Genomic DNA, 16,933 nt, shown 5'->3' on the forward strand with positions numbered 1-16,933 from the left:
TGAGTGAATGACAGGACCAGGCCTGGACTATTTATGTTGTTATTTTATTATGTTTTATGGGGCAGTCGTCCATGAGGGGCTGCCGCTTTTACTTTCGTTTTGTGTTTGTTTATCTGATTATTAAAGTTTAATGTTTAAAATGTTCAAATGTCTCCTTCTTCCCTAAGCTACAAACTGTTTTACAATATATACCTGTCTTAAATTTAATGTTTAATTCACTGTGTTGCCAGACTTTTCTTTGTAATTATTTTTTTAAATGTACAATTTCTGAGTGAAAACTTATTAGTAGTAGTTTTACTGATTTTTTTTTCAGCGTATGTAAATATACACCCCAGACAACTCATTTTGCATTGGAAAATAAATAAATTCATACAGGTTTGGTGATTGACAGACATTTGACTGAACTACTTTGCCCTTATTTTGCTGAACTACTTTAAATAATTTTGAGACTTTGCCACAATGATTACTGCATCACACTGCATGGTTCAGTTCCCTTTTCTTAGCAATGGCTCCATCAAATAAATATGAACCATTTATGTAACACATCCTCATTGTGCCCTTATTTTAAGCACTGAAAAGTAATGTTAAGGAAATCAAATTCACAACATGAATCACTCAATCCTCTGGACACAGATCATTTTGCCTCATTATGACTATATTAACCCAATCAACGTGACATTATTGTGTAATACTTTCACAGACTTAACTGTAGGTCATTAATAAGCCATGCCAAACACATTTACGAGAATGTAGTGAGCAGCTGCTCCTATAACAGGGAATCTGCATATCAAAGGTGCTTCTATCTCTCCTTCCAGTAGGAACACATCAAACAGGAACGACAAATAAATAAAGAACACTTCAACTTGAAACCACTTGAAAGGAAGCAACCTCTCAAAACAAACTGCAGTGAGCTATCCTTGTGCTGTTTCTCAGTGTGGGAGTGGAGGGAAGGGTATGAATGCAACTCGCTATAAATAATAGCTGATTGGTTTCCATGTAGACATTTCTCAAAGGAATAACCAATATATATTCAAAAGGCAGCCATTTCTGAGGGGGGATCTGTATGTGTATAATGTTGAGCAAAAGAAAGAAAGTAGCATTGCATAAACAATACCCTCACAGCTGTAGAATATATGTGGGATGGCCATCAACGTTCCTGTTGAATTTACTTCACTGCTGCTTTGACCAACACAATGGACTCAATCCAGAGAATGATTCTGCTGTCAGCAGTTAAGACAGTCATTCTGTCTTTTTTAAATAGATTAGTCATTGTGTAAAAAGGAGAGGTGATTAGGAATGATGGAATGAGACCTTGTTAATATTTAGTTCGCAAACATCTTGTAAGTTAAAGTATAGCTGTCAGGATTTATCTGGCTGAACATGGGATATTCAGTATTCAGAGCTCATTAAATATAGTAAATGGCATTTCCTGTGTGGTGTGTATTACTGTGTATTACAGTGTGACTGGGTCAAAGAATAAAAGGGGTTTTCAAGCATACAATTTTTTTTCCCCGGGCAAAACATAATGGCTATCATACATTTTTGCCATGATTTACCGAAGACACCCACTAAAATGTCAATCAGTGTAACAATAATTTATATACCAAAAAATCTTCTCAGACATATTTAGAACAAGAATCATAAGATGCCATTAAAATATTAAAAGATAAAAGGTCAGAATAAGTATGTTGTTTTTATTTTTACATAAATATATCTGTTATACTAAACAATGATGGGACATTATTTTTCAGCAAGGACACATTAAGACATTTATAATTTTTAAATTCTGTTCTTGAACTTTCTATTTACCAAAGAATACTGTATTACAGTTTCCACTAAAATGTAAACAGCACAACTGTTTTCAACATTAATTACAATATTGCATCACTGTAAAGGTTTAGCTGGCTAAAATTTGGAATATTCAAGTTCTTACTAAACCTCTAATTTAAATTGGAATGGTCTTACAGTGTGACATGATTCTACAATAGCACTCCCAAGACAATACAAGGTCATGAAAACTACACACTGATTGCAATACAATTCAATTGAATCATTTAAACATTTTATCCACACAAATAAAGAGTTTTATCCACACAAATAATGTAGAGCTTAAAGTTATTCTTTTCTTATAAAAACAGTCTTTTTATATAGTGCGGAGGCATCAGAATACAGAACAGAAGAAATGAACAAGAAAGTACCTTCACATAAATAATAAAAATTTTATTTGTTTTTCCTCACTTGATTTGACACATTTCTCTAAACTAAGGTCAATACTCTCAAAACAAACTCTTAATTTAGCCAAACAGTTCAATGTCATTTTATAATGAAGTACTGCATTTTTGTCAGCTAACACATTTATCAGCAGCCAATATTCACATTAAAACTATTAGTATTCCCTACTGATTACATATTTAGTAACTATATTTACACTGCTTTAATACTGAAAAACCAACCATGTTTAGTTCCCCAAGGAAGATCTTTTGATCCTAAGTGATTCTGTAGATTTCTGTATATGTACATGTTTCTGAAGCCTCTCATTTGTTTATGCAGTGAAACTCCACCACTTGGAGAAATGGAGAATTTAGTGGAAGGGACACTGTGTAATAATGTAAAAGAAAAAAAAATGTAATACTAAACTTGAGTCCTGTATTTGTCAATTACAGATCAAGATTCATATGGACAATTAAGGTGACTCTTCTGTTTTTGTCGCTACTCTGTGTTCTTCCTCTCTATTCTCAGTGTACTATAAACCTCTTCTTGTTCTGCTTGCTCTTTCTTTCCAGGTGGTTAGAGAGTTTGACTCCTAACCCTAAGGTTGTGGGTTCGAGTCTCGGGCCGGCAATACCACGATCGAGGTGCCCTTGAGCAAGGCACCGAACCCCAAGCTGCCCACTGCTCCGGGTGTGTGTTTATGTTGTGTGTGTGCACTTTGGAGCATGAATTCTGAGTATGGCTCACCATACTTGGCTGTATGTCATGTCACTTTCACTTTCAAATAAATGCTGTTCTAACTTGCTGTCACAAAACAGCAAAACCTTGTTACTAAACCTAACAACAAAAGCAACCATAAAACTTCAACCATATTAATCATTCATGCCACAGTGCATCATGGGAACACCAGTATCATAACAATTCCAAGTAAAATATAATTATAAGTTCAAACTTTGATTTCTACAAGCTTGAATTGAGTACTGATATAGAATTTGTGACCTGTGCTGGCAATATGAGTCACAATGAGCAAATTTCCAAAAATTTGTTATGTTCACATTCTCCATTAAAAGACCTTCAGAATTACATTTATGCATTTAGCAGACACTTTTATCCAAAGCGAATTACAGTGCATTCAAGCTATACTTTTTTTTTTTTTTTTGGACACCAGTATGTGTGTTCCCTGGGAATTGAACCCACAACCTTTTACACTACTAATGCGACACTACCACTGAGCCACAGGAACTACAAGGATGATGTATGATTTGTTGGAATCAGACAAAAAATGACTGAGCTACACCCGTTTGTCAATAGAGTCAGCAAAGTCAATTTTGAGAAAAATCAAGTAAAATTTTCTAAAGGTTCCAAAGAAAAACAAATAATCAAATGTAAAAATCACTTTGTGTTCATTACAAATAAACTGATTATTAAAACTATAAAAGCAGTTCAATTAAGAGCAGCGAGTGATTCCCTCTTTTCTTTAATTGTTGGATTAACATTAATGAGGCGGCCTACATTAAGACCTACTGTACTGCACGGATCTAACAGAATGTCACACATCAGATGTTTTTCCCCAACAGTTCCCCAAACGTTCACTTAAGATATAACAGATTATGTTTCAGTACTTAAATACTGTAATTCTGTGTATATGTGTGTCAAAAATGAAAATAATGAAAAAATGATTGACCTTGTTCTTTGACGAGAGTACAATTACATGTCATGCAGCTGTCCATTAACACAAAACCAGATACCTGGGCAGAACAAAACCACCAGCAGCATTTCATTTCCCAGGAAATGTTAAAAACCCAACAGGAGCGGGAATATTTATAAATTGCCTTTTCCAAGAAAATAACTACCATGAAATACTCACCCCACCCGATCAAAGTGAAGCCCCACAGGTACTTTGAATCAGACAAGAAGGCCATGAAGATGAGACTGTGCAGGTACAAGCCCTCTACCAGGATCCAGTAGTAGTTTGTAGCCAGGAAATAGATAAACAGCAAGACGGTCACTTTACAACCCATCTGAAAATGAAGAGAGGAGCAGAAAAAGTCAACATTCATATCACAACATGGCAGTTTTGATTAAATCGAGCCAATGTATCAAGTAAGAGTGAAAAAAAAAAGTTGTTTTTGTTTTGTTTGCTGATTTGGTACAATCAGTACAATCACATGGGGTTCTTTAGATCAAACCAAAGAATCTCTAATGTGCTAATATTTGTTTAAACAGACTGCATCAGTGCATGACACATAATCGGGCATAAAAGTACAGATTCAGTAATAAATTTAAAGTAAAAATGTACTTAAATTAAAGGGATATTTAAAAAAAACAGAAAAAAGAAAAACAAAGAAAACTGTTTACTCACTCTCTAAATTATTCTAATTTCTTCTGTGGAACTTAAAAAAATATGAATGAATACTTCAACTTTTGAAAGTCAAAGCAGAATTGGACCCCACTGACTGACTGTGTATATATATATATATATATATATATATAAATCTTCTTTTGTGTTTCAAAGAAGAAATGTGAACTGTCACCTTTATTTCACTCTGTTATATTCTACCAAAGTACTCATTGTCATGAATCCTCTTTTAGAATAATTAGCTCATTAGCTTATTTTAAAATGACACATTGTTAGTATCAAATGACAGAAACTCTTCAGAACAGTAGAAGTGTGACGAAATGACAACCTTTCCCTACCGTCAGCTGACTGGCCATAGCTGGACAGCTGCACTTTAATGAAGCTATTAGCTCACTACCATGACAAATCTCTGTGGTTAATGGCCATAAAGCATTTCCAGACCAATGAACTGAATTAAAAGGGATGTCACATCCCAAATCAAAACACTATCAAATCTTACTGATGACTTCTCTCTTTAATAACAGGCATATTTATAATTGTTTTACATCTTAAAATATCTTGGAATCAAAACACATATGGATGTATGGGAATAATGAAGTGATTTTTCAGACTTCTTAAAAACAATCCACAATCTGCTTAATATCTGCCATCCACATTTGGTATTCTCTCAGGCATCCTCTTGAAGTCATTGAAGGTCTTCCTATGCATGCTGGATACTTGCTTTTATGGGCTGTAGGTGGATTATGTGTTAGTAGTGATAAATCAGGGGTGCTTTCTAATGAAAATCAAAAGAACACACTCAGGTTTTGGAGGCGGTGCAATCAAGCTAAAAAACACAGTTAATCAATTTAATAAATTCACTACTAATAAACTGCATTGGAACAAACTGCATGTTTTTATTTTATTTTTCTAGAGCTGGCTTTCTTCTTAAATAAACCAAGTAGCTTCTGGATTCTAGCAGGTGAGGAGACTTTGACTTAGACTGGATCTGCCAACAAGCATGTGTCTGTGCCTGAAGGACTGTTTTGCCTCTAAAAAAAAAAAAAAAATCTGTTGGGAGAGACAGCCAAATTTAAGTTGAGTTTATATTCAATACCACTCGGAGGCCAGTAAGATTTTCAAAAACAATAATAGTAAAAATATTTCTATTTAGCGAGGATGCATTAAATTGATCAAAAGTGACAGTATCCTACAGACATATGTATAATGTTACAGAAGATTTCTCTTTCAAATAAAAACTTCTCTCTTTCTATTCAAAGGATCCTGAAAAAAAAAATGTGGCAAACTGCTGCACACACAAAACACAGGATAGCAGGCCTGGTCCTATCTCTCTCTCTCCATTGTTATCACCCCTCCTTACATCCTTCCAAAGCTCCTCTGTGGAACTGGAGACCAGTGTAGCACAGAGGTGTCACTCATTAGTTTTTGTGCCACTGGCCTCGCTCTGTCTCGACAGCTCTCAGCCCCTCTCTGATTGACACAAAATTGTTTTAAACTGTAATAATACTTCACAATATTATTGTTTTAACTGTATTTTGATCAGATAAATGCAGCCTGTGTGACCATAAGAGATGTCTTTCAAAAACATTTAAAAAATCTTACACAAAACTTTTTAATGGTATGACTTGGCAATTTTTGGTAAAGGTGCTTCAAAAGAAGTCTTGGTTGTTTTAGGTCAATTGCTGTTACTCATCCAATACCTTCTGAACATAAACAATAATAATGACTGTGAAGTCAAGAGTGTCAGAGTTCTGTCACTTCGGGTTAGTTCTTAGTGTGGTGACAGAACGCTGACACTCATGCATCATTTTTCTTTGTGTGAGTGTGCTCTGGCTCTGTGCTCTCTTGTCCATGTGATATTACATGTGCAGAGCATGGTGTTTGGATCCCAGTACTTCTGTCTAATTTGGTTTCAGTTCAGATATTCATCTTTTATTCGGTACCAAAAAGCAAGTGTATTGTATCTCCTTTGAGTGTATTCATCTGGTTTTAAAAGTCTGTTAGAAGGCATTTCATTTATTCTCTGCTTGGTATATGTTAAATGGTCAGTTTATATACAGTTTGTATTCACTTTGCAGTATCAGCAAAATGTTAATTATTGTGATGATTTTGGCTCACATTTAACAAAACCCCACCAATTCACTCTCAACAAATTAGAATACTTCATAAGACCAATAAACAAACAAAAAAAAAAAAAAAAACATTTTTAGTGAATTGTTGGCCTTCTGGAAATTATGTTTATTTACTGTACATGTACTCAATACTTGGTAGGGACTCCTTTTGCTTTAATTACTGCGTCAATTCGGCGTGGCATGGAGGTGATCAGTTTGTGGCACTGCTGATGTTGTATGGAAGCCCAGGTTTCTTTGACAGTGGCCTTCAGCTCATCTGCATTTTTTGGTCTCTTGTTTCTCATTTTCCTCTTGACAATACCCTAGATTCTTTGTGGGGTTCAGGTCTGGTGAGTTTGCTGGCCAGTCAAGCACACCAACACCATGGTCATTTAACCAACTTTTGGTCCTTTTGGCAGTGTGGGCAGGTGCCAAATCCTGCTGGAAAATGAAATCAGTATCTTCAAAAAGCTGGTCAGCAGAAGGAAGCATGAAGTGCTCCAAAATTTCTTGGTAAACGGTTGCAGTGACTTTGGTTTTCAAAAAACACAATGGACCAACACCAGCAGATGATACTGCACCCCAAATCATCACAGACTGTGGAAACTTAACACTGGACTTCAAGCAACTTGGGCTATGAGCTTCTCCACCCTTCCTCCAGACTCTAGGACCTTGGTTTCTAAATGAAAAACAAAACTTGCTCTCATCTGAAAAAAGGACTTTGGACCACTGGGCAACAGTCCAGTTCTTCTTCTCCTTAGCCCAGGTAAGATGCCTCTGACGTTGTCTGTGGTTCAGGAGTGGCTTTACAGGAGGAATACGACAACTGTAGCCAAATTCCTTGACACGTCTGTGGTGGCTCTTGATGCCTTGACCCCAGCCTCAGTCCATTCTTGAATCGATTTTGCTTGACAATCCTCATAAGGCTGCGGTTATCTCGGTTGGTTGTGCATCTTTTTCTTCAACACTTTTTCCTTCCACTCAACTTTCTGTTAAAATGCTTGGATACAGCACTCTGTGAACAGCCAGCTTCTTTGGCAATGAATGTTTGTGGCTTACTATCCTTGTGAAGGGTGTCAATGATTTTCTTCTGGACAACTGTCAGATCAGCAGTCTTCCCCATGATTGTGTAGCCTAGTGAACCAAACTGAGTGACCATTTTGAAGGCACAGGAAACCTTTGCAGGTGTTTTGAGCTGATTAGCTGATTGGCATGTCACCATATTCTAATTTGTTGAGAGAGAATTGGTTGGTTTTTGTTAAATGTGAGCCATAATCATCACAATTAAAAGAACCAAATACTTAAACTACTTCAGTCTGTGCACTGAATTGATTTAATACATGAGTTTGTTGTCACAATTTGTTGAATTACTGAAATAAATGAACTTTTCCATGACATTCTAATTTATTGAGATACACCTGTATTTAGCATAAAATATGTTTATAGTCCACAAGAGAAAATAATAGTTGAATTTAAAAAAATGACCCCGTTCAAAAGTTTACTTGCGCTTGATTATTAGTACTGTGTTGGATGATCTACAGATCAGAGAAAACGATTAGTTTTTTGTTTGTTTTGTGATAGTTGTTCATGAGTCCCTTGTTTGTCCTGAACAGTTAAACTGCCTGCTGTTCTTCAGAAAAATCATTCAGGTCCCACAAATTCTTTGGTTTTCCAGCATTTCCAACAATGTCTTATGTTTTTGAGATCCATCTTTTCACACTGAGGACAACTGAGGGACTCATACGCAACTATTACAAAAGATTCAAATGCTCAATGATGCTCCAGAGGGAAAAATGTTGCATTAAGAGCCAGGGGTGTAAACTTTTTGAACAGAATGAAAATGTGTACATTTTTCTTATTTTGTCTAAATATCTTCTTTTTTTATTTAGTTCTGCCCTTCAGAAGTTGCAAAAGACACTTACATGTTTCCCAGAAGACAAAATAAGTTCAATGGACCCTGATCTTCAAATTCAAAAAGTTTTCACCTCCAGGCTCTGAATGCATCGTGTCCTTCTGAAGCATCAGTGAGCATTTCAGCCTTTTGTAATAGTTGCATGTGTCCCTCAGTTGTCCTCAGTGTGAAAAGGATCTCCAAATCATACAGTCATTGTTGTAAAGGCTTTAAATACGCAAAAGATGCTGGAAAATCAAAGAATTTGTGGGTCCTGAAGGATTTTTCTGAAGAACAGTGGGCAGTTTAACTGTTCAGGACAAACAATGGATTCATCAACAACTATCGTGCAAAAAAAAAAAAGGTTTTGGATCATCCAGGTAACAACACAGTATTAATGATCAAGCGTATGTTAACTTTTGGACGGTCATTTTTATAAATTCAACTATTATTTTCTCTTGTGGACTACATGTAAATGTCTTTTATGTGAAATATCTTATTCAGGTCAGTACTAAATTAAAAAATAAAAATAAATAACATGCATTTTGTATCATCCCTCTTATTTTGGTAAAATAATAAACATTTTGCAGATACTGCAAAGTGTATGTAAACTTTTGACCACAACTGTATATATAAACTGACCATTATACACACATACATTTATATATTATTCTAAAAAAAAACTGAAAGGCTGGATGGAATCTATGCACACTTATACCCTTACCAAAAAGAAGTATACTTAAGTAAAGTCCAAGTATATTTTTAAGTATACTTTATGTAGCAAGTATAAAACTATCAATGTTCTAGTTGTATACTTGTAAGTGTACTGTTTCAGTACTCCTTGGGACTAAATTGGCCCAGTTTCTAGTATATAAAAGTATACTTTTAAGTATAATTTAAGTATAACAGTAGCAAACTTTGAGTACACAACTAGTTTACCTCTATGTTTGTAGTTTGCACTGCAATTATACTAAAAGTGAACTTATATGTATACTGATAGTTTACTAATTAAATACTTTGTACACTTTGAAGTATAGTCTCAGTAAACTACTAGTTTAGTAGTTTTATACTGCAATTATACTCATAAGTTTTCTTTAAGTGAACTTTACATCATATTTTAAGTATACTACTATGTCCCTATTTAGGTTTTAATTTGTATATATTTTGTTATATGAATATCCTGAACATACAAAACATCCAAAGAAAGAACAGGGTATCTGCTTGTAAACAAAAAACATTTTATTCTAGCTTCATGCATTCTTTTTTTAAACACTTTAATGTGGGTAAGTTTCATAAAAAAAAAATAAAGAAATAACATTTTGAACAAAAAGCTGAAAAAAGGCTATGAATTGGATTCAGAATGATAATCAAAACATAGATGGAGTCGATCAACACCCCAAAGCATGACTGTAGTTATTACCTTTTCATCGGTCGACATTTTATTCCATAGCGTTACAGTTTTGATGCTGTTTCATGTCAGATGATCGTGTTACATGTGTTAGTATCTGTTGTTTCTTTTTCTTCTTCATTTGTGTTTTTTTTTGGAAATTCTGTACAGAAGATGTGTACTAGCGCCCTCTACCGTATAACAATGAAAACATGGATTCTAGGAGCACAAGTATAGTTCAAATATATTTAGACTTTTGTAAGTATAAGTCAAGTATACTTAAATGGCATTTTAAGTATATTTCTGAGAAGTACATAAAGCCCATTTCTGAGAAGTACAAAAAGAGTTAACTAAAGCATACTTTCCAATTTTTAGTTTAAAAGAAGTATACTAATAGCACACTTGAATAAACTTCTTTTTCGTAAGGGTAGGGTTACACAGATTTATAGCTTTACACAAGATATATGGATTATAGATATAGGAAACATCATTTGCACAAGGTGCCACAGAAACCAACAGACCCATTAAAATGTGCCATTTTGTCTACAATGGATGTATCGAGGCACATCTAGTCAATGGAAGTAAATTGCTGCCTGGTTCTATTACTGACACAAAGGACAAATGGATTTGCAACAGTCTCTTTGACGTGTCCAGTATAGACAGCCTCAAGCTGTTGCAACAACATTAACATAATATTTATTATTTATTTATTTATTAAAACCAAGTCACATCAAAGTATCATCAAGTAATGTTACATGTACATTGCTTCAAAAATAGTAAAAATAGTAATTATGAATGCTGCTTTTTAAGACTATTAGTTCCCAAATGTTCGGTAAACACAGAAATGTCATGAAAAACACAGACAAGGAGGTGCAGCTTTAATTAAACAGAGCTAAGTGGTCACTCTCTCACTGACAGGTAATCTGTTAATTTCGATTTGAATGTGACTGAAAGTTGAGATGTGCAAGTGGGTGGGTTGTTTACTTAGTAATTAGTCCATCAATTACCAAGCCTGACCCTTTCAGGCTGATTTGTGGAACAGCTATAAACATGACAGGTGAGTGTTAGTCATGAAGAGACCTCAAAGATTTTTGACTCTTTAACCTCCCGGCCTTCACAGCCACTCATAGGCATTGTGATGAGAATATCTGTTTACCCAAAGGTAATTATTTATTTATACATACATATATATACACACACACACATACATATATACAGTTGAAACCAGATATTTAGTTAATCTTAAGAATAAATTATTAATAATATTTATTTATTTATTTTCATTTGTTAAATAGGGGTTTACTTTTTCTGTTTTAGATCAATAAATATTAAAATATTTTTTGCATTTGTTAAATGTCAGAATCAAGAATTTTTTTTTTTTATCACTTTCATCAAAGTCAGAAGTATACATACACTTCCTTAGTATTTGGTAGAATTGCCCCGAAACTGTTTCACTTGGGCCAAATGTTTTGGGTATCATTCAACAAGCTTTCTACAATAGTTTGCTGGAATTTTGGCCCACTCCTCTTGACAGAACTGGTGTAACTGGGTCAGGTTTGTAGGCCCTCTTGCTCGCACTCGCCTTTTCAGTGCCACCCACAAATTTTCTGTGGGACTAAGATCAGGGATTTGTGATGGCCACTCCAATACCTTGACTTTGTTGTCCTTAAGCCACTTTGTAACTAATTTGGAGGTATGCTTGGGGTCATTGTCCATTTGGAAGACCCAATTGCACCCAAGCTTTAACTTCCTGGCTGATGTCTTCAGATGTTGCTTGAATATATCCACATAATTTTCTTCTCATGATGCCATCTATTTTGTGAAGTGCACCAGTCCCTTCTGCAGCAAAGCAGCCCCACAACATTATACTACCACCCCCATACTTCACAGTTGGGATGGTGCTCTGAGGCTTTAAAGCTTCACCCTTTTTCCTCCAAACATACCATTTATCATTATAGACGAACAGTTCAATTTTTGTTTCGCCAGACCACAGGACATGTCTCCAGAAATTAAGATTTTTGTCCCCATGTGCAGTTGCAAACTGTAGTCTGGTTTTTTATGGTGGTTTTGAAGTAATGGCTTTCTCCTCCCAGAGTAACCTTTCAGCTCATGGTGGTACAAGACTCGTTTTACTGTGGATAATGACACTGTCTTACCAGTTTCAGCCAACATCTTCACAAGGTCTTTTGCTGTTGTCCTGGGGTTGATTGGCACATTTCGCACCAAAAAACGTTCCTCTCTGGGACTCAGAATCCGTCTCCTTCCTGACCGGTATGATGGTTGCACATTCCCATGTTTTTTATACTTGAGTATTATTGTCTGAACGGATGAACATGGAACCTTCAGGCACCTAAGGATGAGCCACACTTGTGGAGGTCCACAATTCTTTTCCTGATGTTTTGGTTGATTTCTCTTGATTTTCCCATGATGTCAAAGAAAGAGGCTCTGTGTTTGAGGTGTGCTTTTATATGCATCCACAGGTGTGCCACCAATTAACTCAAATGGAATCAATTAACCAATCAGAAGCTTCTTAAGCTCAGAATGGAATCATCTGGAGTTTTCTTTTTGTTTAAAGACATAATAAACTTAGTGTACGTATACTTCTGACTTTGATTAAAATGATAAGAAAATATATAAAAATTCTCCCTTGCTCTATTCTGACAGTTAACAAATGCAAAAAAAAAATATGTTAATATTTATTGATCTAAAACAGAAAAAGTTTACTCTGATTTAATGTATGACAGTAAAGAAAAAAGTTTTTGTGTTTTTTTCTGAAGTGTATGTAAATATCTGGTTTCAACTGTATATATATATATATATATGCCTACTGGTCCAAAAGTGTCAAAATCAAAAGAGACCACCACTATGACATTCTGGTCTGGAGATACAGCTTAGTCCCTTCATTTTAAGTCAGAAGTCAGAAAATATATATATAAAACGAAAATAGACATAAAAAAAATTAAATGTACAAGTGTGCTATAGATTGAATATAATAGAATAAGATGTAGGAAATAGATTAAGAGTTATTATCAAATATAAGTGGTATTGCAAATATTTTAAATCCACAATGGGGAGAGCATTTTTCTGGGGGAAGAAACTTTTCTTGTGCCTGGCTCACCTGGTGTTCGAGGCTCTGTAGTGCCGACCAGATGGCAAAAGTTCAAAAAGGAGATGGGTTGGATGTGAGGGACGAAGAGTGATTTGAGCCCTTTTCAACACTCTGGATATTGACAGTTCTTTAAGGGTGAGCAGGGGAGTACCAATAACCCTTTCAGCAGTTCAAACTGTCCTCTGTAGTCTTCTGATATCTGATTTTGTAGCTGAGCCAAACCAGACAGTTACTGAAGTACACATGTCAGACTCAATGACGGCTGAATAAAACTGTGTTAGCAGCTCCTGTGGCAGGTTTAACTTCCTCAGCTTTGTTGGTCCTTTTTATAATAGAATCAATGTTACTGTCCCACTTCAGGTATTGACAGATGGTGGTGCCCAAGAACCTGAATGACTCTATTGCAGCCACAGTGCTGTTCATGATGGTGAGTGGGGGGAGTGCAGGGGGGTTGCTCCTGAAGTCCAAGATCATCTCCACTGTTTTGAGCATGTTAAACTCCAGGTTGTTAAGACTGCACCAGACAGCCAGCTGCTTAACCTCTTGTCTGTAAGCAGACTCATGACTGTCCTGGATGAGGCAGATGACTGTAGTGTTGTCTGCAAACATCAGAAGCTTGACAGAGAGGTCAGTAGAAATGCAGCCATTGGTGTATAGGGAGAAGAGCAGTGGGGAGAGCACACACCCCTGAGAGGCACTAGTGACGATGGAGCGGCTATCTGATATGAATTTCCACAGTCTTACTAGCTGTTGCATATCTGTCAGAAAGCTGGAATATTTGTTTATTTATTTATTTATTTATTTAGATAAGTCTATGGGATATTTCAACTCATTTTATCACCTAGCAGGTGATAATCGTAAGTCTTCATCATGTAGAAAGTTAATAGCACACCTCTCCTCAACAAGCTGCAGCATTGGAGGTATGATTAAGCCTAAATGGTGCAGAATGAGTTCCCCACTATAGTTTAATACCTAAGATTAGGACTTCGGTGAAATTCCTAGTACCAAGTATGATCAATAATAGTGATGTCTGTCTGCTACAGCAACTACTGATCGAAACTTAAGACATGTCTTTTTAGCTCAGCTTTCACTCTACACTTTAAGTGTGAATATAGGGCTATAAATATGACAGTTTGATAAGAATGTTCAGTAAGGTTTTTTTTAATTAATTAAATGAATACTTTTATTCAGCAAGGATACATTAAATTGAACAAATGTGACATTAAAGACAGCCATTCTAATTTTAGAAATTATTTCTATTCATCAAAGAATCCTAAAAAAATAGATAATGGGTTACACAAATATATTAAGCAGCATCTTTTATCAGGATTGAAAGAAATGCAGTAAATTAGCATTTTATAATATTGGCTGAAAATTCAGCTTTGTCATCACAGAAATAAATTATTTGTATATATTTTATATTATTTTCTTTAACGTAGAAAACAGTTATTTTCCAAATATTACTGTTTTACTGTATTTTTGGCCAAATAAATGCAGACTTGATGAGCATAAGACATTTCTTTAAAAAAAAAAATCATATCAATTCCAACCTTTGAAAAGTAGTGTATTTTATTGCTCAGATGTTCTCCTTCAATAGCTCCTCTCGTATACATTCAGTCTCAAATGTTTCTAATATTCCTTAGGAGAAATACAAATCACTTGAGACTGCTGACGAACATTAAGAGTATACAACTATTAAATTACACACACTACAGCTCACATATTTTGGTCTTTGATGATATTTGAGTAAGGTTTGAGATTTAAGGAAAAGATTATATTAAAACTGCAGACGTTTGATAGCAGACAGATATTCCTGCAAATATGAGTATAATTCATGACATTGTTGAGATTTTCTCAGAAACCCAAATATGCACATGCACAGTTACTGGAGTCTATTTGTCAGGTGAAAAATCACGGCAACACACTAATAAAAAATCTCCATTTGCTCTCCATTTAATCTCATTGTTTCTCCTTTCTGATTTATACACTGTATAATACATTGCTTCATGTTTCTCTTCTTTTCCTCACTGTTAGTTTTTATATGGACCGATAGAGATCCTACTGTACGCATAACATAAAATGTTAGTTCATAACATATTCATAACATAAAAATGTTAGTTTAATTTGTACCTTTGCATGTGATGTGGCAAGTTTAAATTTGTGTATTGTTAAATAGGATAACAGAGCTATTGTGGAAAAGAAGACTTACATTTTAGTCTGTTGTGTGGCTTTTAAGACCTGAATACAGTCTATGAGTCATAAAGACTTCTTTTATGCATATATACAACTTGACATCCCCTGTATAACTGTGGGAAAAAGAGCAGCATGAACATTCTGCTCAACATCTACTTTTATGTTCCCCAGAATTAAGAAAATTAAATAGGTTTGGAACAACATTAGGGATAGTAAAAGGTCACAGTCATTTTTGGGTTAACTTTCCCTCTCTGTTCTCTACTGTTCTTACTTCTCCCCCAAAGGAGCGCATGTGGGACTGGGTAGTGCAGCAACCCAGTGAAAGGGCTGCTATTCTGAGCACGGACAACAGCAGACGCATCAACTCCAGGCACATGAAAGTGCCAGAAACTAGGGGTAACCGTGAGAGCTTCAGTGATTCTGACAGATGATCAAAGAGGCACCAGAGAAAAGAAAGGTGCAGATTATGTAGTCAATATACCTGGAGGATCTGAACAGCTCACCTGAACACCTAAAACTTTTGTTCTGTCTTTCCCCTGCCTCTCTGCCGACCATGTACTCTTAGAGAGCTCTGCCTTTTTTTTACAGTACTGATTGAAAACACAATGCCTACTGCAGACCACCACAGTGAAGCAGTAGGGAGGGTGCTATAGAAGTAAAAATGTTATAGAAAACAAATGAAATCATAGGTCAACAAGCTACTTCTGGAAAACCTATACCTAAAAGTAACTATTACTGAAACTCTTTTCAGATTTCTTTAAATTATCATCTTTACATAACCAAAAATTACACTTTCCAATTTGTTTAAGGAATGAATGGACAATTTCCTAATCTTGCCACATGATGCAGATCCAAATTATTGTAAATAATGAAAATAATGAATGCTGCAATTGGAAAAAAGGACAGTGTTCCCTTCTGTTCACACAATACAGAGGGAAGCAAAATGGGTTGAAAATATGTCATTTCTACTTTCAGAATTTCTGTCATAGTAGCCTTGGTCATACAATAAATTATAATGCATTATCAAACAGTCTATGAGTCACTCTTAATCCACCCACAATTCAGTATCACAATTTATACCAAGCATAGACATTAGCTTACTGGGATGGTCTTTAGGAAACTTTGTGTCCAAAGTAAATGCATTAAATATTCACAATATTGGTTACTTTAATTACATTGGTTAATTAAGTCATAATAATAGAAAGAAAGAACAAATACAAACCTGGTGTCTACACTGAAAAGTCCTCACAAAGATTCTTAATATGATGCACAAAGCATATAAACAGAGCAAATATTTGCTACTAAGTTGGTTCTGCTGTCATACTGTTCCATTAATTTATTTTTATTTTTTTATAAAGAAAGGACAGGAAGTTTCCTGCATGTGTTTTGAATTAAGAAAATTGACAGTAATAGCCTATTGATGTAAGGATTTTGGATCACTGACCTATATAAAAAAAAACACATTTAAGTTAGTTGCTGCATATTATAGGTAAACAATGTATCAAAGCATAGCAGTTGTGCCTTTGATCTCTGAAGACGCATTGTTTGCACCTAACCTAAGCGTTGCAGCTATGGATGCTAAACAACTGGTTACAAAATCCTCCCTCACATGTTTGCTCCACAGCACTTATCTCCTGCAATGCAGCTGTTTGAAGAAAAAGCTGAGGGCGCA

The 16,933-nt window shown here is 35.3% G+C and overlaps 1 protein-coding gene across 1 annotated transcript in view; it reads right to left on the minus strand.

Moving 5' to 3' along the window:
• LOC109095756 (parathyroid hormone 2 receptor-like) overlaps positions 1–16,933 on the minus strand; it is a 65,138-nt gene that overhangs the window by 29,458 nt on the left and 18,747 nt on the right. The window contains exon 7 of the mRNA XM_042763786.1: positions 4,079–4,232. Within this exon, the coding sequence (XP_042619720.1) occupies positions 4,079–4,232 (154 nt within the window). The remainder of the gene's footprint in view (positions 1–4,078; positions 4,233–16,933) is intronic.

The sequence above is a fragment of the Cyprinus carpio genome, chromosome A9, assembly GCF_018340385.1.
Source record: "Cyprinus carpio isolate SPL01 chromosome A9, ASM1834038v1, whole genome shotgun sequence".
NCBI lineage: Eukaryota > Metazoa > Chordata > Actinopteri > Cypriniformes > Cyprinidae > Cyprinus > Cyprinus carpio.